Raw genomic sequence first — 24,363 nt, forward strand, 5'->3', positions numbered from 1 at the left:
AGGCCCCACAGAGATGTGCGGACTATAGGCGGGGCGGAGGGGAGGGATCCTAGTTTCAGCTCTCACCAGCTGGTGCTGTGCTGTTTCCTTGGGCCTGCAGGGGCCACTGAGGGCTAGGCTCCTAATCGCCATATTGTCAGCGCCACCCCCCTCTCCTGCTGGGCAGGAAACAGCAGTGGCAGCCTGGGCCAGAGCCAAGTGTGGAATGCACCAGGCCCCAACCCCTTGTTTATCAACATGCTCAGCTGGCTCTCTCTGCTCAGCCAGGTGGCGATCGTCATACTGGCCGTCGGTGAGACACACCCCTGGCCAAACCCTGCCAACCTGACCTGAACCAGAGCGTGTCAAGTTATTTGCATACCTGACTCAAACCCTACATTTGTAGTCGGCTCCTGTTGGTTTGCAAGGGTCTAATCCCCCGTTCAAGTTCTCCCTCTGCTTGATGAGAGGAAGGGATCTGAACAGGGATCTGCCATCTCTCATGTAAGTGCCTGAACCAAGAGAGTCACTCTAACTCTTTGTCATGCCCAATTAATATTTAAATGATCCAGTCATTTAATTAAAGTGGAATAACTTCAATAGCAGAGTGAGGGAGACCTGCATCAGAATACCCTCTAGGCAACTAGTTTGGAGACTCACCTGCAAGGTAGAAGATCCCTGTTCAAATCCCTTCTTGTCAGGCAGAGGGGAGACTTGAACGGGAGGGAGTCTCCCACATTCTGAGTGAGCACATTAACCATAGGAATAAAGGAGGTTTTCCTCCATCCCAACCCCGCTGTTTTACATGGAGTTAGGCAGCCTCTGATGAGGCTCCACATGCGACCTAGGCGACCAAATGCCGGTCTCGGTTAGTAATTCAATAACTGGGGGAGAACAGGAATTGAACTCAGAGGGGGTGGGGCTTAGAACACACCCCTCTTGTTGGCTTTGTGGACCCCATTCTAAGGTACCTATCTGATCATTCATTATATAGGCTTTGTAGATCCCAGCCTTGTTCCTGTCATTTTCTTGGCACCCCGAAGTTAGGTGTTGTGATGCTCAGTGTTGCAGTGTCTAAGCCCCTTTTGTGGAGCTGTGCCATTGTAAAAATATTACTTACACCTTGATTTTTGAAATGTATGTTTTCTGAAATCAGCTGTTTATATTACTGTACTGTCTGGAGGCCCCAAACAAGATTGGTGCTCCACTGTGCAAGGCACTGTGTATATACACATAACAGACAAGCCAGGCAGAAGGTAGCAGAAAAGAAATATTCTCCTTTTGACAGATGGGGAATGGCGACAGAGATATTAAGTGACTTGCCTCGAGACATACAGGGAGTCTGTGTCAGAGCTGGGATTTGAACTGAGGTCTCCCAAGTCCCAGACCAGGGCCTCACTGAACTTTCCTCAAGCTGTCTCTCTGTACTGTCCTTACCCCTTCACTCTGAGGGCACAGTGCACCCACAGGCAGTGCTAGGTACAGAATGCTAAGTGGAATACTTCTTATTGCAGCCTTAGAGATACCACACTGATTGGCAAGTGCTAGATCAACACTCCACGAGCCCTCTCCTCGCTGTTTACTCCCATGTCTCTGTTGCAACTCTGAAACAGAGAGCATATTGCATTCCTATTGCACTTTTTAGCCAGTGCTCTCAAAGACCTTTACAAACATTGTACAAGAAGTAGGCAGGCAGTGTATCAAGTTTACCTCCGCTGCACACCCTGTCCCCAGTTTCAGATTAAGTGAGGTTTCAAATAGTTCTGTTTATGTTAAGTGTCCCACAATGCATTATGCTTCCTGCACTGTTATTTTTGTGTCCCCCTCATTTTTGCGTCCCCCTCATTTTTGCTCATGTCCCACATTTGAACCTTGAGGGGCCAAGTGCTGAGCTGTTGCTTTGATGAATGCTACAAAAAGATGTAAGATAAACAAGCGTTTAGGTGAGAGCACAGCTGCCTTTGGGCTGCTGGTCAGCTGTAGGATTGATACTCACAAGGGCAGTCACAAAGTGCAACGGCAGCATAGTAGTGGGAGAGGGCCTTGAAATGCTCAGATTTGACATGGACCATGGTAGCCCATGAGAAAGGTACATAATCCTTCACATGAGCCTGGGTCATGGTCTGATGCACCAAGGAGTAGACTTCTTCAACCTGCAACCATCAAAACACACGTTATTAATGAGAAGATTCCAATCAGACAACAGTCTAACTGTGAGGCTGTGGATTAAGAACAAAAGAACGGCCACACTAGGTCAGACCAATGGTCCATCTAGCCCAGAATCCTGTCTTCCGACAGAGGCCAATGCCAGATGCTTCAGAGGTAATCAACAGACCAGACAATCATTGAGTGATCCATCCCCTTTTGTCCACTCCCATTTTCTGGCAATCAGAGGCTAAATAGTCTTCTGAGGGATGGGGTGGAAGCCTCATCGCTTGAGACAAAGATTAGAGTTGCCAAATCAACAGAAAACATTTGGCAGAGAACAATCCTGTACTAGCAGGGAGTGGGTCAGGCAACCTAGCAGGCTTTTTCCAGCTCTAACTTCTGTCGCACAACTACTTGTGTTTGTTACAATAAAACGCAGTACAATTAAAATCATAACAGTACGTCAAACTTATATCACATTTGTATCTCTAGATTTCAAAGACTGTAAAGATCATTATCCTCTCTTTACGCTTCGGAAAACTAAGTCACAGAGATGTTAAGTGACTTGACCAAGGCCACACACAATAAACCCCAGGTCTCCTAAATCCCAGAACTAAGGCAGTTTAGTCCCTGACTTGTTCCACCCAGTGCATTCACAGCAGCTGAAGGAACAGCATTAATAATCCCAAGCTAAGATATCATCCTGGCTTCACCCCGGGGCGTCATCTTAGTAGAGCTGTAAAACTCTTCAGAAATTAGGGAGGGCTCTATGGAGTCATAGCTGGAGAGCGAGCATCTTTTAAACAAACAATATATTCTTGGTCTATATTTAGCACCTGGATGGGAGTTTAACACCACATGTGGATAACATTACTAACTGCTGTGGTGCAAAGTGGAATGATTTAGGAGCTTAACCACTGTTTATGAAGAGAATTAGCAAATTATCCTTAAGTAAGATTAGAAAATGAAGTTATGTCACCACAGAAACATAGGAATGGAAGGGACCTCAACAGATCATCAAGTCCAGCCCCCCTGAACTGAGGCAGGACCAAGTAAACCTAGACAATCCCTGACAGGTGTGTGTCCAACCTGTTCTTGAAACCCTCCAATGATGGGGATTCCACAACCTCCCTTGGAAACCTATTCCAGAATTTAGCTACCCTTATAGTCAAAATCTTTTCCCCCAAAATCTAACCTGAATCTCCTTTGCTGCAGATTAAGCCCATTACTTCTTGTCCTACCTTCATGGCCACGGAGAAAAATTGATTACTGTCCTCTTTATAACAGCCTTTAACCTATCTGAAGATTTATCAGTTCTCCCCTTCCCCGCTTCTCTCAAGACTAAACATACCCCCCCCGCCTTTTTCCTACTATACACACACACTAAACCTTTTATCATTTTTGCTGCTCTTCTCTGGACTCTTTCCAATTTGTCCACCTCTTTCCTCGAGCATGATGCCAAAAATTGGACATAGTACTTCAGCTGAGGCCTCACCAATGCCGTGTCTGACATGACATCCCTGTTAAATACACCCCAGAATGATATTAGCCTTTTTCACAACTGCACCACATTACTGCCTCACTCAACTGGTGATCCACTATAACCCCCTGTTCCTTTCAGCAGTACTACCACCTAGCCAGTCATTCTCCCATTTTGTATTTGATTTTTTCCTTCTTAACTGTAGTACTTTGCACTTGTTTTAACTGACTTTCATCTTGTTGCTTTCAGACCAATTCTCCAATTTGTCAAGGTGACTTTGAGTTCTAATCCTGTCCTCCAAAATGTTTGCAATCCCTCCCAACTGGGTGACATCCACAAATTTTATAACCACCCTCTCCACTCTGTTACCCAGGTCATTAGTGAAATATTGACTAGTACTGGACCCAGGATCAGACCCACTAGATATGCCTCCCCGCCAGATGGCCAGCAAGCCATTGATAACTACTCTGAGTATAGTCTTTCAACCAGTTGTACACCTGCCGTATTGTAATTTCATCTAGACCACATTTCCCTAGTTTGGTTATGAGAATGTCATGTGCGACTGTTAAAATCTTACTAAGATCAAGATATATCATGTCAACTGCTTCCCCTCCCCATTCTCTAGCCCAGTAGCTCCTTCAAAGGAAGGCATTCATGCCAAGCCAGTATAATCCATTCCTTATAACCTTATTATCCTCTAGGTGCTTACAAACTGACTGTTTAATAATTTGTTCCAGTATTTTTCTAGGTATCAAAGTTTGGCTGACTAGTCTATAATTAATTCCCTGGGTCCTTCTCGTTCCCATTTTTAAAGACAGGTACTACGTTTGCCCTTCTCCAGGCCTCTGGGACCCCACTCATCCCCCCACACGTTCTCTTAAGAGCACAAGAACAGCCATACTGGGTTCATCTAGCCCACTGCCAGACACTTCAGAGGGAGTGAAGAGAACAGGGTAACTGAGTGATCCATCCCCTGTCACTCAGTTCCAGTCACAAAATTGTTTCAGCTAAGGACTCATGTGTGACTTAACCCCAATTCTTGCAGAGGATTCTTTATTTTTTGGAAATATGGATTAAGATTTAGCAATATTTACAACTGCTCAGCTCACTATTCAGGCGTGGAGTACCCAGGAAACCGATGGCTGCCCCTCCCGACAGCAGTGACTAATGGTTGCATTTCACCCAGTGGGACAACGAGTGTGCACAGCCTGCAGTGCCTCCCTTGCTCATTGCAGCAATGACGGCTCCATGTAGTCCCATACCATCCCATCGCTTCCCCACAGGGAATGCCTCATCCCTAACTCCAAGCCAGCTGTGCTTCCTCCTAGATCTCCCTTGCTCAAGGGTTCTGCTTGTCCCTCCCTGCTGGTTTTCTTCTCTTCCCGCCACACCCCAGACAGCTCTGCTAAGTAAAGCCAAGAGATATGGGCAGCTTTGCTGGGTTCAAACAGAAGCTGTGCAGTGATGTGTACCCTGGCTGCTTCTTGTGCAATCTGCAGCTGAGTGAAGAAGTCATTCTGGGTGCTGGTCAGGGTGACCTTCTCAAAGACACACTCCTGCACCTGGGCAATCATCAGTCTCACAAGCATGTTCAGCGAGGCAGTGCTCATGTCCAGGCTGGGGGCGTTGGAGAAGTTCTCCTTCAGGTAGTTAAAGGCACCTGCATGAATAGAAGCAGCTGGAGAGAGACATTGCGAAAGGCCCTTCTGCTTACAACTCTAAAATCAAGTGGAGGACTGGCAAATGTAGGTAGGAGTGAGCATCACCTCCACCACTCAGTGGGATTAGCAGAGCAGTAGATGATGGCCATTGATATGCCTGGCACTTCACATTGTTAGGACTCATTCTCAGTGCTCTCCAAACTCTGCCTGCCTCGCCTCGGTACATTGCTCCTGCCTGCCTCGACTGTGTGTGCTCTAGAGACTCCATCAGTGCTTAAGCATCTCTGAATCATGGGTGACAGCTGATTAGGATGTGCTCGTGAAGCCAAGGTCTGATTCTGGTAAATGAGTGCAGCTGTCCAGAGGGCTTAGACTAGAGGCAATACCAATCACACATGCCTCAGAATGATGCACTTTCCATACTGGTCATGAGGTTTTCTCACAGGGTCAGGCTTGAGAGACGCATTAGCAAAGCTTGGGATTTGGTGGGTTATTATTCTGGTTCTATAGCAGAGCAGGGGGCTACAGGTCAGGATTAGGGGGCATCGGCCAGGCTCAATGCACCTACGAAGCATACGCTCAACTCCAAAGTCTCTCACTCGAAATGAGCAACAAGTCCTCCTGCCATTTTTTCCTGAAAACAAAACAAAAACAAAAAATCACCAAGAAAGCTCCAAACAGCTGACTTACCGGCTGCCTTTTGAAAAGCATCTATAGCCCTGTCGATCCCTTGCAGGGTCGTGCGATCCTGCCTTGCCCCAATCTGAGTGTGCAGAGCTCCAATGTTGAAGAGCACGCTTCCCTTCTCAAAAGCCAGAGCGCGCTGATGGGAAGGGACTCCAGTTAGTGAGTCATACCTAGAGACAGAGGGGAGAAGACAAATGTGTAGCTTAAAATGCAGATTTTCCAGTATGCACTGGATACCACTGGAGCATGATTTACAAACCTACCAAAAGTGGAACAGCCTTTTCAGCAGCTTGAAAAACCACCCACTTTCAATGCCTATATTGGTAGAAGGGCTAGCCACAGAGATGAGGCCTGAAATTTCATAGATTCCAAGGCTAGAAGGGACCACTGTGATCATCTAGCCTGACCTCCTCTGTAACGCAGGCCAGAGAACTGCCCCAAAATAATTCCTAGAGCAGATCTTTTAGAAAGGTATCCAATCTTGATTTGAAAATTGTCAGCAGTGGACAATCCACCACAAAGGGAACAATGCCATTGCAGAGTGTTCCACAAGGCAGTCGATGCCTTGGTGCCTGCCAGACCTGAAAACATCCAAACAAGATTTGGCATGAACAAGGAGGCCTCTGGGGCACTGATGTTTAAAAAACACAAGCCTCTCTCCATTTATTATGCTCTGGATTCCTTTGCTGCTCACTGTGTGTTCATGTTTTGCTCAACTTGAAACACAAACTGTGAATGCTGTGATCACACTTTGCATTGACTGTACATACATCACATGCTGGAAAGGATTTCAAAGCACTTACAGACAGTAATGAGGTTACAATGCCTTTAAAGATACATGACCATTAAAATTCCCATTTTGTAGACTTCACTGAGTTTAAGTGATTTGCCTAAGGTCACATGGAATGTAGTGCTGGAACCCAACTTCTAGTGATGAGGACAGAGAGAAAAGGCCAGATTTTTGAAATACTTCAGAGGAACAAGCTCTAGAGAAGGCCTAGGGGTCTAGATCTATTTAACCTCAACCCCAAAATCAGCAATATTAAGACTACACATACAATTAGAGGTCAGAACAAAAAACCCCTCACTAACCAGTGAAAGAAGACACCCAAGTTTTTATTGGGAGGGAAGAATCTGTTATCAAGAAAGTAAAGCTGGTTGTAATATTCCATCAGAAGTTCTAGCCCCGCTTCATTCCGGCTGGGAGTCCGCATGGCCTGTGGAAGAGGAGGGAAAGGAGTAAACACATGCAGCTGTGGCTTTTAGACATCAAGAGGGGTGAAACAGTGGCAAGCGCACCAACAATTAACGTGAAACACTCCCTGCTGATCAGAGAGAGCATAAGCTTATGCGTCACTCATTGCCACTTCAGCACTATTCTGAGGGCACAGAAGTGGGATTTAAGAGGTGCAGAGGCCTTGCCTTTGGCATGGGGGATGAATTTCATCCTATATGAACACATCCGAGATTCTTTTCCCATGATAGAAAATAACAGTACACCTATACAGTGAATGAAGTAAGGATCCCAGAGGAAAAAAAAAATAGAATATGATGATGATTCAAGTCTGTGCTCTGTGCATTTTGATAAAAGAGGGCTGAAGTAAGATTTACTAGCAAAGCATCTCCTAACTTTTGAGTGCTTGACTTTGAAACCTTAAACTCCTTTTAATATAAAATGTTTGGATCTAACCATATAGGTCTATAGTTGGCACCACTTCACCCATATGATGCCTAATATGAGAGGAAAGGCAAGTGCGATAATGTCCAGCTCTGGGCTGGATTATTAAGACTGACCTCAGCAAACTGAAAGCTAAGGGTGTTTTTACTGCAGCCTTGCTGAGGCAACTACATTAATCTACCAAAGCTTGGGAAAAATAGGAGATCTGGTCAAATGCAGGTGTGGGAAGCAGCTCAAAGGTAATTTAAGGTGATAGGTTTTAATAGATATGGGGTGGAACCGTAGAGTTCCATTATTAATTAACAGATAAAAAATTAGTCTTTTTCCATTCTAGCACTTTTTCCATTCAGCAGCCTGCCATTAAAAATCGGCTCGCTTGCAGTCTTTGGCACACCTGCCATAGGTTGCCGACCCGTTTTAGATAAATAATTCTGATGGTTGAACCATGGTCCAATTTTAAACTTTGCTCACTATGGCCCCAGTCCTAAAGCTTGACTCACAAGGGCAGACACTTGCACCAACGCAGTATTTTGTAACCTATAAACTGAAGCCGCAACATTTTCAACATGTGCTCCAGGGAATTCCATACCCCAATGATATAAAGCACACACAGCGCTACAGAACAGTTCTTGAAGATAAGTGTAAAGTTCACCCACAGAAGAATTAATGATTTGCAAAGAAGCCCCGTTTTCCTCCTGAATCAGCCAAAACAGGATGGATTTTCCTTTTTAAACATGAGGCGCACAAACCTGCCGCAGCTCCATGAGCTCTTTGATTTCCTTTTCAAATGAGATGCCATCTTCTCCATAATGTTCACAGATGAGATCCTGGAAAGGGGAGGGTAAGGGGAGAGACAGGGAAAAAATATAAGCTTTTGGTTTAGTTTGTTGGGTGACTGATTTCTGTGGCTACTGAACAAGCAGCTCACCATCTCTCTTAGCAAAGGAGTAGATGCCTTTTGTAAACACATGGCAAACAATGCCAGGAGACAGCTCTGCAGTTCTACCACACCCCCTAACCCTGCAAAGCTTCAAACAAAACCATGTTTATGCACAGGGGCTCCTGGAGAACTGGTTGGGCTCCCATCCGCAACAGATTTCAGGAGAGTTTGTTGGTAGCTTTTCCGCTGCTTTCATCCCCTCTGTAAGTAAAAGCCCAGGGGATGTGATCTGGCCTATTATTTGCGAGGCTTTATAAACTGGTGTTACTGCAACACATAGGCCTTTTGGCAACGGGTCCCCTATTCTTTGCAAACAACTCATCTCAGACCTGACAAACTCACTATATCAAATACATTACTTATAGGGTATTTTTGTCCATAAAGGATAACATGTAAGGTCTCTGTTGAAAACTTGCAACTTACTGATATTCATAATCATGGCATGATGTGTGTACATTCAATATTTAAGGAATAATGTAACTATACTGAAGTTTATGCCTTTATGTTCTTAAGGTTAAAAGGAGTCAGCAGGATGACAGCTGACTCATACAGGTGGGAGGTGCCACCCCACCCTAGTCAGCATGTCAACTCAAATAACCTTAAGCAGGCTTACCTTTAATGGGGCCATTAAATCCATTTCCTTAGTCTCCTTTAGCCCTAAAGGAATCATAGGGACGCTGATAGATTCACTAAAACAAAATATGACAGACAAGCAAAGTTTATATTTCCAGTTACTATTATCTTATATGTGTAAAGGATCCTCATGCTTCAGGCCATAAGTAATCACCAGCTGGGGTCAGGAAAAAATGCTACCTCTGATTAGAAGGGCAAAAGGTGCAGTATGTGGGTTTTCACTACTGGCCGGTGTCTGAGACTAGTCGGGTCATTAATATGATCCGTTGGGGCATTTCTTATATTCTTCTCTGGCCTACTTCAATGGCAGCTCAAATGCTATAGGCCCGAGTGCCTCAGGTTAATGGTCACTTTACCACGGTCCTGATTAGAATTCCATTAAAGTTGAAGACAAAACTCCCACCTGACTTAAAAAGGACCAGGCTGTGAGGGAGCACACAGAAGCCAGACACGAACGTTCTCAGCTGTGAAGGTAGTTTTGAAAGAACTCACAGCAGGAACAGCATTTTAGTTTATGAGGGCTTTGGGCTCACCCGTAGGTCCTGTCATGATTTTCAGTGAATGGGTAAGGATCTAGTGCTTTTAGGTTGCACTTTTAAATTTTAAAAAAGCAGCCAAAAGATCAGAAGCTGTATTGGCTGCAATGGTCTAAGGTGTTTTAATGAATAGCTCTTGGGAGACAGGCAAAGATCAGGGATCCAGCAACTCCTGGGTTCCAATCCCAGTTTTGACACTGTAAAGTGACTTGCCAAAGGGGGTGGAAGTTAGGATGGCTTAGGTTCCTGCCACCTATAAAATGGGGATATAACACTGGCCTACATCACAGGATCAGTTAATGTCTGTAAAGCACTCTGAAGATGGAAAGTGTTCATTAATATGTATCTTGTAAATGGTTTACAACACCAACATTTAAAAAGAGGATTCCTGCCAAGTAGTTTAGGGCCAGCATTTCAATGCTTACAAGATAACTATCAAGCCAGGGCTGCCTTTTAAAATTTGAAAAATCTGAATTTTAATTCCGTATCTTTATAGCAGCAACAGGTCACTGTGTCTGCAGCACATGATGGCACCTTCGCCACACTGCAGTTTGGCAAAGAGACCACCCCAATCTAGATTCAGATCAGTTTGCGCAAAGCTCAAGTCTCTTCCTATAGTGGGCAGGATCTGAACACTAAAACCAAGAACTCCAATGCTGGGTAAGTTCAGATTGTGACCTGGATACCGAATCTCCATATTTGGAAGCATTTGCATCCAGAGACTTGGTTTTGCCTATTAGAGATACAGGGCCCAATTCTGCACTCAGTGCTGTAATTCCACTGACTTGTAGAGTAACTCCTAGTAACCAGGTGAGAGAGCAGAATCAGGCCCTCAAAGTACAGCGCTCGATTAGCAAGGTTTGGTTTGGGACCCTCTCCCCCATCTCTAGAGAGAGTATTAACCAAATACAAGTGTCCCTTCGAAGTCCACAGTTATATCTGCAAATACGATTCCCGTACAGATGAGAAAGCACAGCAAAGTGAGCTCCGAGCAATTATAATCCCACTTCTAGCTGCTTCAGTGATGGTCCCTTTGCGGTGTAAATCAGTAGATTGAGATTTTTCCATCAGACCTCCTCTTTTGCACATTACCCTATCAAACTACAACTTGCCTAATGGACCTACAGTTGTTTATTTAAAGTTAGGAATTTATCTAATCCTCTTTACAGGGACATGCTAGGCAAACACACAGAGCCTCCCAAAGGACTGGTTCAAAGAGGCAGGAAAGGCAGTGGAGTGAGATCTGGAGGGGGTCACACAGGGTCAGGACTATTACAATCCATGTTTACACAATAGCAGGTTATTTAACCCAGGTCTGTCATTAACACCAAGAGCTTATCAGCAGTTTCTGAAATATCACATGGTCATGAAAAATGGGGGGGGGGGGGGGAGGAGAGGGAAAGAAAAACAAACATGCACAACTAGGTCTGTTCATACTTACTCAGTCACTGAATAAACAGCCTCCTGAGAGCTATAATGAGTGTGGAAAAGGGGTTATCACTTTTTCCTCTAATGAGATTTCAGTTTGATCCAAAATGCCACAAAATAAACTAAGAGGGTTTTGTTTGGTGTTTTTTAAAACTACAGAAAACAGGGCCTTTGAGGTCAGTTATGAAAACGAAGTGGCTATGTCTACACTGGCAACTGAACGACAAAACTTTTGTCTTTCAGGGGTGTTTAAAAAAAAAACACAAGCCAAAAGACAAAACAGTTTTGCCAACAAGCAGTGCCAGTGTGAACAACGCTTTGCTGGCAGAAGCACTCTCCTGCCAACAAAGCTAACGCCGCTTGTTGGGGGTAGAAGTTTTTTGTTGGCAGGAGAGCCGACAAACAGTGGCTACACTGCGCGCCTTTTAGCAGCACAGCTGTAGCGACACAGCCGTGTCGCTAAAAGCTATGTAGTGTAGACGTAGCTTAAGGGTATGTCTTCACTACGCAGCAGCACTTTAACGTGGCTGGGTAGTTGTGGAACCAGGGCTGGGAGAGAGTTCTCCCTGCATTGTAAAAAACCCACCTCCACGAGCGGAGTGGCTCCCAGCACTGGTGCACTGTCTATACCACCACTTTACAGTGCTGAAACTTGTAGCACCGGGGGGTGGGGGGGGGGGGGTGGGTTCACACCCCTGAGCGAGAAAGTTTCAGTGCTGTAAAGTGGTAGTGTAGATAAGGCCTAGAAGTACTTGCCAGGAAGTCACGCTAGCACAGGAGCAGAACGATGTTCCCCTGCCTGCCTGGGGTGGTTAGGAATCACCTGTATCGTTTACTAATTTGGATGACTGAGTCAAGGGATAGATTCTGCAACCCTTATTCACCTCAAGGAGCTTTTATGCAAGTAGCCTCAATTCAGCTGCCCTGAATCAGGTGAGTAATCACCTGACCAAGCACTAAAGGGGGAAAAGGCTGCAACATCTGGCCCTTTGATATTAGTGGTTGCATATTACCGGGGAAGAGGAAAAAACTCCACAGTCTGATATGGTTAGCTGCATTCAGAGGCCACCACGTGGCCCCTGATGGGAGATGAGGGTGCTCAGCACATTGCAGGGGTGAGCTCACGGTGCTTCCCTACATTATTAAATCTAGCTCGTGTGTGCCCAGCATACAGGCAGGCCACCAAGTCAGACGCTGGGGGAGAGGTTCTGTTTTACTTTCACTATCTCTATAATGAGCTGCAAACTGAGAGCAGCTCATACTTGACCATTGCTTTCAGGCAACCCTCTTGGAGCATAAAACCTCCCCTCTGCTAACTTCACCCTATTCGAAACACAAGTATTAGGAAGGCCCAAGGGACAGCTACACAGGCAGCACCCGCTGAACTGCTGTATAGCGAACCAGGGTGTGCGCCTATGTGAGGGGGGTGCATGTCAAGCTCGGAGACTGCTGCAGCGTCCCTGATATTTAGACCTCAGGCAGTGCTTCCCTTCTCACCCAGATAAACAGCTCCGCTGAGAAGTTCCAGCATGCCAGCTTGCTGCTGGCTAGGGTGCTAGGACTACCTCTACTGTGAGTCAAGCAGATGAGGTTGCTGGGTAAGCATTTCACAGCAACCGGGCGCTGCAATTAATAAAAGGTCTGGCCTCTTAAACAAAATCAAATGGGGAAATAAACGCGTGTGAATAATCCAGTTCACGAGAAGCAAAGCAGCAAGAAAAGGAGGCTAAGCACGTAGGCAGGAATGTTTTTAATTACTTTCATTACACACTCAAGCTTCACTTACAGTGCAAATCATGTGCTGTGGGGGATTTTGCTTACATACCCCGCAGTTTGAGGAGAGATTATTTGATACATTTAAGACCTGCATTCCTCCTCCTGTATCAGCCTTCCATACCTGTAAAGCACCATCCATCTCAAAACACTTTACAGACATTAGCTGATAAAGCCCCAGTGTTATCTCCATTTTACAGATGGAAAAACCAAGGCAGGGAGAGAATATAAAGGACACCCTCAAGGCTACAGAGCAAGCATTGGAAGGGCTGATCCAGACCCCAGATCTCCCAACTCTCAGTCCTGTGGTACCCACTGGATGGAACACGGAAGCGAGACAACACTGACATCCCAAACATGCAAAGAGCAGGAACTGTATTAATAAGGCCAGTGCAATCTCCCCAAATCTCAGCTTCCTTGCCTGCTGTATTCCAAGTAGGTGCAGAGGTATAGTTTGTGTGGGAGAGCGTGTAGGGACCCTTGCTTGTATGGGCAGCTGTATATACAATATCTATTCACAGACCATATCCACTTCACCCATAGCCACACACCCACAATGTCTACTGTGAAGGAGGTATGGGGTAAGAAGGCCTCTCCACAACTTTCCTGAGAAATGGGCCCCAGCTTCCACTGTGCAAACATACTGAGGCTTACTGTAGCATATTGCTAGTTAGGTATTTATATTATGCCCATCACCGTGGTGTCTTGGCACCTACTTGCCCAGCGCACCTGATTTTCAAGGGCTTTGACCAGTGTTCCTTCTAATTTTTTAGATCATTGTGCAGAATGAATTTTGTTACGTGTGGCGGGGGTGGAGCCAAGGGTTCGGAGTGTGGGATGGGGCTCAGGGCAGAGGGTTGGGGTGCAGGGGGTGAGGGCTCTGGCTGGGGATACGGGGTTTGGGGTGCAGGCTGCACCAGGGCTGTGGCAGTGAGCGAGGACTCCCACCAGCCCTCTCCCCGCTGCAGCAGCCCCAGGCTCGGAGGAGAGGCACTTCTCCCTGCCGCAGCTCTGCACACTCCAACTTGTTCCCCGCCCACCCTCTACCTCTCTCTTCTCCAGGCCCCTTAGAAGGAACTTAGGCTTTGACCACTTTCTCCATTTTCCTGGGCCCTGCAACTCTAGCAACCTTCCTGCTCAACTTGGTGACCCACCCCCCCATACACCTTACCTGTCATTCTGGTATACGTCCACAGAGCTGTTCAGTTCTTCTAGTTCTTCCTTCAGTAACTGCAGATTGGAATTAACATAGCTAAGCTCCAAGGCTACTGTTTCTTTTACTTTGTGATTACTTGTGGCCCTGAAAATAAAAAGGAGACAGAGCACAGGAGGAATTGTCTTAGGAAGTGGTCCACAAAATAAAATCCACTGATCTACCACATTCAAACCACAAGCCTTCAGCTCCCAACAGAACGACATTCGCCACTTTATGCCTATAGGCCATTTCAGAGTCTCACAAGGTGCCTTCCAAACTAATGAGTTAAGCTTCCAAATACTCCAGCAAGGTAGGGAAATATTATTCCTATTTTAGAGTGAGAAACAGAGACCCAGATCTTTGAAATGAGCTAGATGCCCAGATCTCTCTCTCTGGGTCAGTGACAGAGCTGGAGAGAACCCAGGAAGCATGCCTGCTCTTGGACTCCTGCTCTAACCACTACATAATCTTTGGTATTTCCACTGAGCTTCACAAAATGCATTTTAGAACAAAAGCTTTCCAGAGCCTGAAGGCTTTCCACCTATGATCAATGATGATGGAAAGATAGGCATTAACAGGCAGAGACGGAGAGGTTAAAAGAGAAAAGAGCAACTCTTTTGAGAGAGGGCGGGGGGTCAGGAGGAAGAAAAGGCTCTGTGACACGCAGCTGGGCCTGCAGTGGGACATGGCATCCTGACTCCCTTCTGCTTCTCTTAGGAGATATTTATTTCTAGCCATGTCTCACGCCTAGCAACTAGGACAGTGCCCAGCAGCCTCAGTGGTGTGTTCTGCTAGGGACAGCAGCAAAGCAGCTTTCAGACTGCTTCCAAGTGAGGCTGCACACAATCTCAAATTGAAGTCTTTAGTTTAAAAAGTCAGACAAAAACATAGCCAAGGATTGGTATTTAACTCTGTGGGAGCCTCAGAGTTCCACAGTGTGGTCTAGGGCAGCGATTCTCAACCTTTCCAGACTACTGTACCCCTTTCAGGAATCTGACTTGTCTTGCATACCCCAAGTTCCACCTCACTTAAACTACTTACTTACAAAATCAGACAAATACAAAAAGCATCAGAGCCCACTGTTACTGAACAATTGCTTACTTTATCATATAATTATAAAATAAAATCAATTGGGATGTAAATATTGTACTTCCATTTCTGTGTAATACTTGAGCCTGGTTTTCACTTGTGAGCCTTGTCATTCGGCGGCCGGAGAGCAGCAGCTGCTGGCTGGGCACCCAGCTCTGAAGGCAACACTGCCGCCCTCACCACAAGCAGAGCAGAAATATGGTATGGTATTGCCACTCTTATTTTTGCACTGTTGCTGGTGGAGGCACTGCTTTCAGAGCTGGGCGGCCGGAGAGCAGCAGCTGCTAGACGGGGCATTCATGTTGTTTGCAGTGCGGGAGGATTATTTTTTTTTAAATCCCGCTCTGGTCCCACCCTGCAATACTCATGCCCACTCAGTCCCGCATCGTTTGTTGAATTGTTATCTTGCTCCTGCTATTATGGCAGCAGGTCCTGCAGGACCCCAGTCCTACTGCAGGGCTCTAGAGCCTGTTACAAAACTAAGCAAATATCCAGATGAGCTTATGTACCTCTGGAAAGAACTCTGCGTACGCCTGGGGTACACATACCCCTGGTTGAAAACCACTGGTCTAGGGCCACACAGTACATGGGATAGGGACAAGCTCAACTTTTTTAAAAAAAAGGAAGAAAAAGAAAGAAAGAAAATGAAGTTTCCTGACATTTTAAAATCATGCTTTTTTCCCCACATAACATCAGGTTTGAACATATGACAGAATGCAAACTGGAGGGGGATGGAGCCAGGGAACATGCTGGGTCCTTACAGATAAGTATGAAGGCATACTCTTATTATCATTAAATTATTCCTAACACACTAATGCCCAGAGTCCTCAAGCAAGATTGGGCCCCATTGAGCTGGGTGCTGTATGAAAGAAAAACAAAAACAAAAAAACACCACACTCCCTGCCCTAAAGAGCTTACAATCCAAATAGACAAGAGAGGATGGGAAGGGAAAGAGAGGCTCTGGAAGGTGAAGTGAGTAGCCCAAGGTCACAGCAAGTCAGTTGTAGAGCCAGAAACAGAACCCAGTTCTCCTAAATTCTAATCCAGTGACCTTCCTATTAGAAAACATTGTCGTCTTGTCCCTATATGCATAATTACATACAAAAATTACTAAGAGAACATTCAGGTTGCAAAGTCAAGCCCTCATGAGTTAGAAAACATCAGAATTAAGTTTGCCTGTGCCTCCTTATTTCATCCCTTTGTGTGCATGCACCATGATTAACCTTGGCAGAAGTCAATTTGTTTTTTTATAATTTTAACAGATGTGTTTATTTTTAAGCATTTTTTTTCTATTTATCAATTTAAATTTTCTTAGTTGTGAAAAATTATGGGGGAGCAGATAATGACAACTGATGTTGAGATTCAAATCTTACAACACAAACATGTTGAAATATACAAAGTAAATATCTAAGTTCAAACATTTTTTCTTTGCCTATCTCTAAATTTCTATGATTGATGGACTTTTTGCTGATGTGTGTGTGTATGGTGAAATTGACATTTACCAATAAAACCCTAATCCTTCCACATGGAATTATGAGAGTCTTTAATTACATGATCGTACACTATTTTTTCAACAGGACCCCTGCCTTACTCAGTGAACAGGATGGGCCTGCTCTGGGGATTAGTCTGTAGGACCTCTGACTTCATTTGCCGCAGTAGTTAGAAGGTGTGTGGTGAAGGAGGCAGGGGATTTCAGGAAGATAAAGCATGGTCTCACAATCAAGGCACTGAATGCTTTCCTGGAGAACTGGATTCTGTCCCTGCCTCTGCCACAGAGTTCCTGTGATACTAGACAAGCCAATATCTCCAATACAGGCTCAAATCTTATTCCACGTACACACTTTCAACCAAGATTTCACACATACACTTAAAAGAGCTAAAAATAAAGTAATTCTTAGATATGAAAAGTGCAGCTTTTCCAGTACAAATAGCAACATATTGCAGCTCAAAGCCTGTTCTTTGGTCACTCAATAGCAGCATCCTGCTGAATAGCCTGCTTTTTCTCCCATGTATTTTATATCAGCAGATGTAAACATGAAGGATGGATTTAAGCTGCAATGAGTCACCTGCTTTGATGAGACAGCTTTTCAAACCAATTGCACCTTTCTCATTGGCTCATGAGAAAAAAAACAAAAACAAAAAAAACAGGAAGAGAGAACCTGATGGCAGGGGAAAGCTGACAACACCCAAATTGTCTGCTGAAACATGTCCTAGTCTCTCACCTTAAATCAAGTTGGGCCTCTATTTAGCTGAGTGCAGTCAAAAAAAAGGACACGGCCATACTTCAGCTTGGCTCAGGGCTAAAGCCTTTTCAAGCCTCTGGCAAGTTGTGTTCACAAACACCACGATCCAGTAACAGCTAAAACAGGGGTCCGGAAACTTTTTGACCCCAGGGCCAGATCAGGGTTGCAAAACTGTATGGAGGGCTGGTAGGGAAGGCTGTGCCTCCCCCAACAGCCTGGCCCCTGCCCCCTATCCGCCCCCTCCCTCTTAACCAGGATGGATTCATAACGAAAGAGAGAGACCTTGTTTTGTGAATGAAGAATTGGTTGGGGGGGGGGGGGGGGAGGTTGGACATTTGAAAACACTTAACTCAGTTTTCACTTGCATTTTTACATCTAAATGTTTACTCCCAGTGAATTTTGCTCATAATTTTTTTCAGCTTTGGGAAAGGTCAGCCTTTTAAAAAGCCAAGTGTATAGTTTACAGGTCAGACTATATTCTGTTTGCAAATGAAATTAATTAGTTAGGCAGCAGCACTTCAGAAAGGTCTGGTATTGAATCTATCCATCTTAGCTAGGACATGGCACCTTCCATATATTGGTGTAACCCCCTAGGCAATGGCCAAGGGTTCATTAAGGGTGAAATTTACCTTTGTGCAGAAAGTCAGCACAAGGACGATGCACTGCTTAAAACAGAACTTAAAACAGTTTCTAGTTTTCATACTTGACGCTGCACAAGGGTGCATTTTGATCTCATTAAGAATATACCTTATATAACCATGAGTCTTGATCAATCTGAGGAGTTATCAAATGTTTGCTTAGTTAATTCTTTGTACAGAGATATTAAAAATATGGTTTATTGCCAACCCCTTAATCGCTTCAATTACTTTGCTGAGTCAGTGGTATTTGAACAAGACGGGAAAAGACTTTCATTGCTTAACTGTCTCAGTCAGTTTATTTATCCATCAAACAAAAGCTACTACACTGTCCAACAAAACTGCATTTTATTTCAAACACACCATTCACTGTAGCTTCTTAGGAAAGAGGAATGACGCTCCAAACAGATCATTTTAAGGAGTATGGTTCTGTCTACAATGGGAACTTGTCCTGACTCCAACAGCTAATGTCCAGCCACCCACATAGCTGAAACCCTGCTTAACAGTAAGCTCCACCAACCAGTACTAATCACAGCTTTCCTTGACTACATTTTCGGTTTGCAGTGGTAGACGAGGCCTAGAAGTCTTCAGTGCTAACCACTGGAGAACAAAAAGAAAAGGAGTACTTGTGGCACCTTAGAGACTAAAATTTATTTGAGCATAAGCTTTCGTGAGCTACAGCTCACTTCATTGGATGCATTCAGTGGAAAACAAGGTTACATCCTTAAAGCCATGGAAAAATAGCAATATTTTACTAAATGACTTTTAATTTCAGCTGATTTTATGAGTAAAGCTTTGGTTTTCCATTAACTCCAAAACTTCATGAAATCTTGGATGTCCTGGCCAACCTCTGCTGAGAGTGGACCTGTTTAATCTCAAAAACAGGCTCACCAAAGAAAGTTACCAATGGGAAAAGTGTTCAAACTGCTGATCCAAATGTTTCAGCAGCCTGAAAAAGAACATCAGAGTGTTTTGTTTTCTAACTTAGCCCAGGTGCTCCTCACACTCCCCAACGAAGTAATTAAGTTGCCTGTGTTTTGCCTTGCATTCCTTCTAGCTCCCCCACCCTTTTTGCCCTATGCCGGATTTGAAATGCCTATGTTAGGAGGATGGGAACTACTTGCTGTCCACATTCTTGGATGCCCTATGAATAGCAGGTATCATCACTCTGATTCATGATTTTGATATAAACAGCACACCTAGGCACATTCCTGCTTACATGGAACATTTCTCCTTGGTTTTATGAAGCAGGGTCGTGCAGAAAAGGACACAGAAAGATATCAAGTCTTTTAATTAGATGAGGCATAACATCCAGGAGCAGACGTAGGGCTTGTCTATATGGTGGGGTAATGAGCACTATGGGGGTGTGATTTCAACACACACTAACGTGTTACGCATTAATTGGTCTGTGTAGACCCTGCTGGTGCAGACTAAGAGTTCCCTAGTGAGCAGCAGCAGGGTCTACACAGACCAATTAAAGCACAACATATTAGTACGCTTAGAAATCACTTCCCCATGGTGCGCATTACCCCACCATGCAGAAGTGGAGAGTGAGAAGTGGCCAGAAGTTGAAGCCACCAGTAAAGCGTTATCAGGGCAGCAGCACAGCACAGGGTTATGTTCTTCCTTTCTGGTTTCTAGTCATGCTGCAAAAGGAGGTAGGGGAAAAGACGTAGCCACACCAACAGACTCATAATTAACAGGGAGAGTCTTAGTCAGTCACCTTATCTATCCCCCAATTGACCAGTATAGGAAACAATGACAGAATATCCAGAATATACTCTTCCCCTCTCCAATACACGTAGCCTAGTAACACCAAGTCACTAGTCTTTGTAAGCGAGCAAACTGACATGTTTCTAGTGCAAGTCATTGTCTCTTGCTAGAGAGGAGAATAATCAGCCTAAACCAAGAAGCAATTCAGAATGCTAGCACACAGGTGTTCTAGCATTGGAGATGGACCAGTGCTCACTTGAAGAGGTTTTCTGCCCCAGCTCGCATTCTCATCTCCTTGTTGATCTGTTGGTTAATTCGTGCGCGGCGGTGCTGCAGTTTGCTGCGCTGGGTCTGTGCAAAGGGATCGCAGCCCTGCTAAGAGAAAAAAGATTGTCACAACATATCCTGTTCAAACAGAACATCTTCACCAAACTTAGAACATCCTTTCTATCCCACCCTCCTGTACCACCAGCCTCATCTGTTTCTTTTTCAAATCTGCTCTGGAGAACCATTAATTCTGGACAGCCCACAAGCAGCGAGTCAACAGATTATAGCTTAACACAAAAGCCTCTGCTATTCTTTCCTCCAGGTTTGATCATCTTTCTTTGCTTTGTGTCAAAGTGCCGAGGACAATGACATGGCTTAATAATAAACATATATGGTGTGAAGTGTAGTTTTAGTTCATAACATGTCGACACAGCCGACGTTAAAGCGCTGCGGCTCCAGCGCTGGGAGCGCTGTCTACATTGCCGCTTTACAGCGCTGAAACTTGCATGGCTCAGGGGTGTGTTTTTTCACACCCTTGAGAGAAAAAAAGTTTCAGTGCTGAAAGTGGCAGTGTAGTCAAGGCCTTAGCTCCACTTGCACGTTATACCGCAATGAAGCCGCCCAGAGCGCTCTAACTCACTCCCCGTCCACACTGGCAAGGCATGTAGAGCGCTCCGACTCCCTGGCTAGAGCGCTGCCGATACTCCATCTCCCAGAGAGGGATACAGTTTCCTGCGTATTGGGTGAGACGCTACAGTGTCAGTGTGAACGAGGGCTTATGTTACAGCGCTGCGATTGCCCTCCAGAAAGGTTCCATAATCCCATTAACTGAAGTGGCCTCTCTTGTTTTTGTTGTGAACTCTGGCAGGAATGTGGAAGTGGCCCTTTCAAAGCTCCAATTTGGAGTGCTGGCTGCTTATCAGCTCAGAGAAAAAAAAACTAACAGCTAATGTTTGCTTTCAGTGAGTGAGAGAGAGGCAGGGAGGGAGGGAGGGAGGGAGGGGGATCTGTACTTACAAGACAGCATGCTGACACTCAACACCCCAAAAACCCACTCTCTCTCCCCCCACATACACACAACACACTCCCCCCTCCTCCCCATTTGAAAAGCACATTGCAGCCCCTTGAACGCTGGGATAGCTGCCCATAATGAACTGCTCCCAATGCAGCTGCAAGTGCCGCAAATGTGGCCACACCAGTGCGCTTTCAGCTGTCAGTGTGGACAGACTGGAGCGCTTTTCCTAATGCACTGTACGAAGGCTGGTTTAACCCAAAGCGCTCTACATCTGCAAGTGTAGCCAAGCCCTTAGCAAACTCTTGTGAAACTATCTGCTACCTACTGAATAGTTCAGTCCCCCTCCCCCTTTTCCCTTTATCTGCACCATTCTTAGAGATCTGCATCTGACCCAGACAGCAGCTGAAATATTCCAGCTATCATTTAATTACAATCACTTGCTCTCCCTTAGCACTCCTTTCTACAATACTGAATGACTCCACTTGCTGACCTCCGTTCCCTTGATACCAACACTAGCACTATATTTCAAATGCCTCATTCCTTTCAGCAAATGACAATAAGTAGTCACACTGACTATCACTACAGTAAGCCACCTACTGAGGTTATTCAGCAATTCAAGCACTCTGGGAAACAACGAAGCCTTTTGAAAATGCGTTATAGTGGTCTGGTACCATTGTTGCTTAGATTGCCTGGATTACTAGGTAGAAATCCAGATAGTTTTAAAAACATGGGATCTCTCAAGAGTGGAATAATATATGTTGTCTCCTTTACAGGACTTTATTGGATGGACACAGCATGAAAGATTTAGGATGCCAGCCCGAGGAGCCTCAGATCACAGTAAATCTATAACTGCAGCCTGGACACTAGCATACTGATTTTCCATGGGTGATGAGCTCCTGCTGAATTCAGGATTTGAGCTTGCTCAGCAACTCTGAAAATCAGGGCATTACTTTTAAATGTAATCCATTTATCACTTTTACTCTCTTCTCCACTCCCTTCCCTCCCAAAACAATTTTTTTCTTTGAGTCAGTCTCTTTATAGGCAGGGAATTGTTATGAGTTTAATCATCACTTTGGGGAATCACAAATATATATTATCTTGAAGTTTCACAAGGGGAGGGAAAGAAATATTAGCGGGTACTCCCAACAAACACTGTTAGGAGGAGGATCTCAGATTCCACAGTGACACAAAAAGCTCTACCCACACAGAAAGATTGAATTGCTCCTCACACAATAGAAAATAAATTGTGAAATGTGCTCCCTAGGAGTGCCAAGGACCTAAATAAAGAGCCCTTTTTGGAGGGGTCCAAGGCAGGGGAGTTGTGTTAAGATGGAGACATGGAAGTCTGCTATTCTTATGTTAATATCAGATAATCTGCAACAACAAAACCACCCATGCCAGCAAGCTAAATTTTAGTTTACACAAATAGGGTGAATTTCACCCCAGTGCAGCCAGCACAAGTCTTACTTCAGTTCTGCCTAGGCCACGTACTGGCCCCCAGAACCGGGACTGGGTGGAATTCACTCAAATCTCTCGTGAAGTTCTTTAGAGCAACAGAATGACCTTATTTCTAGCCACCACCTACAGCCAAAGCTTTAGAATAAAAGACTAACTCCTCTTCCTCTTTTCAGAACCTCTCAACACTTACTATAGCTCTGATTAGGTCAAAACCCCAAAAAAGCCACTACTTTTATTAATTTTTTTAAGCCACTAAAACTAGCTTACATTTGCTTCTCATGTGGCATCATCTTATTTCACTTGTCTTCTCCTGATCACCACAGGGTGGGGATAGGGACAGGGCATCATCTCCTTGCCCTCACCTAGGCAGCAGACTCTGGTGGGTAGGGAATCTGTGTTGGTCTGTGAGGTGCCATGCTTATCTGTAAAGATGGACACATTTTCTACAGCACTCATCATGGTACCTGGGTACGTGCTTGGATGATGATAAAGTTAAATTTGCATGGAGAAGTCCGCAGTGGACTTTGTGAAGTCTTGTCTCTCCTCCTTGCTTAAAGGAGGTATTGCTTGGGGAATATACGGATTATAGAATAGGTGATAATGTGCTTCTTGCTGAGAGGAGGCAGGGGTCTTATAAATGCAGGCTAAGACTGCTATGTGACCAACACAGCTGCAAGAAAGTCTCTAAGCGTATGTCTACACTACGGAATTAGGTCGAATTTATAGAAGTCGTTTTTTTAGAAATCGGTTTTATATACTCGAGTGTGTGTCCCCCCACAGAAAATGCTCTAAGTGCATTAACTCGGAGTGCTTCCACAGTACCGAGGCAAGCATCGACTTCCGGAGTGTTGCACTGTGGGTAGCTATCCCACAGTTCCCGCAGTCTCCGCTGCCCATTGGAATTCAGCTCTGGTTCAGGGGCCAATAAAAACCTAATTCTTGACTGCAAAAGAGATAATGTGGATTTGGAAACCTGCCCTAGTTAAAAAAATGAAAGATGGACAGTAAATAAGTGCAACTTATTTAGGAATGGGAAAATAATGAGATCATATTTGTTTTGATTAATAACTGAGGTGGCGGTGGGAAATGTTGCTTGTGAAAAGCTACAAGGTAATTCATAATCTATTGGGGACTAACTGTTCTGGATATTTTGAAATCATACAAAAAGACTGACTTGAGTGAAAAGAAAAGGAGTACTTGTGGCACCTTAGAGACTAACCAATTTATTTGAGCATGAGCTTTCGTGAGCTACAGCTCACTTGAGTTACTGCTATAAGCATGGACGTTTGTGATTACTGTAGAGCAAAATTCAGCCTGCAGACTAACATAGTAGATGGCATGACCTCTGTTGCTCAGCTTCTAATACTCTGATTAATGCTCAAATGTGACATATAAAGTAATCTGTGCATGCATTACAAAGATTGGAGAAAGGCAGAGAAGGGGATCATGAATCATCTGAATGAATTAAATGGGTCACTAGGACTGAAAACTAGCTGTCCCACAAGTCTCATGTGTGAGATGCTGAAAACAAATAACTCCGAGGACTATTGCGTTAAGGAGCAAATGCTGAGCTCTCAAAAGGTCCACACCCATTTTGCAGACACTCTGCTTCTTCACCAAAGTGAATTTAATTTAAGAGATTGAATCTTGCCATTCTTAGCAAGAATGAGGAATATTGCAGCCACAGAGCCCTATTTGGCGATTGTGCCAGTTATTCCAAGCGAAGATGGAGCAGGCTGGGGGACCTTAAAGGAGCATCTAGATCAGAGGTGGGCAAACTACGGCCTGCAGGCCATATCGGGCCC

The 24,363-nt window shown here is 44.8% G+C and overlaps 1 protein-coding gene across 2 annotated transcripts in view; it reads right to left on the bottom strand.

Moving 5' to 3' along the window:
- Positions 1-24,363, bottom strand: part of RHPN1 (rhophilin Rho GTPase binding protein 1) — a 58,118-nt gene that overhangs the window by 18,657 nt on the left and 15,098 nt on the right. Inside the window, exons 2-9 of one of the 2 annotated variants that reach the window (XM_077809718.1) lie at positions 20,075-20,190; positions 14,115-14,243; positions 9,187-9,262; positions 8,383-8,460; positions 7,048-7,172; positions 5,959-6,125; positions 5,080-5,267; positions 1,976-2,132 (exon numbers count right to left, since the gene is read on the bottom strand). In XM_077809718.1, coding sequence (XP_077665844.1) covers positions 1,976-2,132; positions 5,080-5,267; positions 5,959-6,125; positions 7,048-7,172; positions 8,383-8,460; positions 9,187-9,262; positions 14,115-14,243; positions 20,075-20,190 — 1,036 coding nt within the window. Of the gene's footprint in view, positions 1-1,975; positions 2,133-5,079; positions 5,268-5,958; positions 6,126-7,047; positions 7,173-8,382; positions 8,461-9,186; positions 9,263-14,114; positions 14,244-20,074; positions 20,194-24,363 lie in introns of both variants that reach the window. The other variant, XM_077809717.1, reaches the window with a different exon arrangement.

This window comes from Eretmochelys imbricata, chromosome 2 (assembly GCF_965152235.1).
Source record: "Eretmochelys imbricata isolate rEreImb1 chromosome 2, rEreImb1.hap1, whole genome shotgun sequence".
In the NCBI taxonomy this organism is placed as follows: Eukaryota; Metazoa; Chordata; order Testudines; family Cheloniidae; genus Eretmochelys; species Eretmochelys imbricata.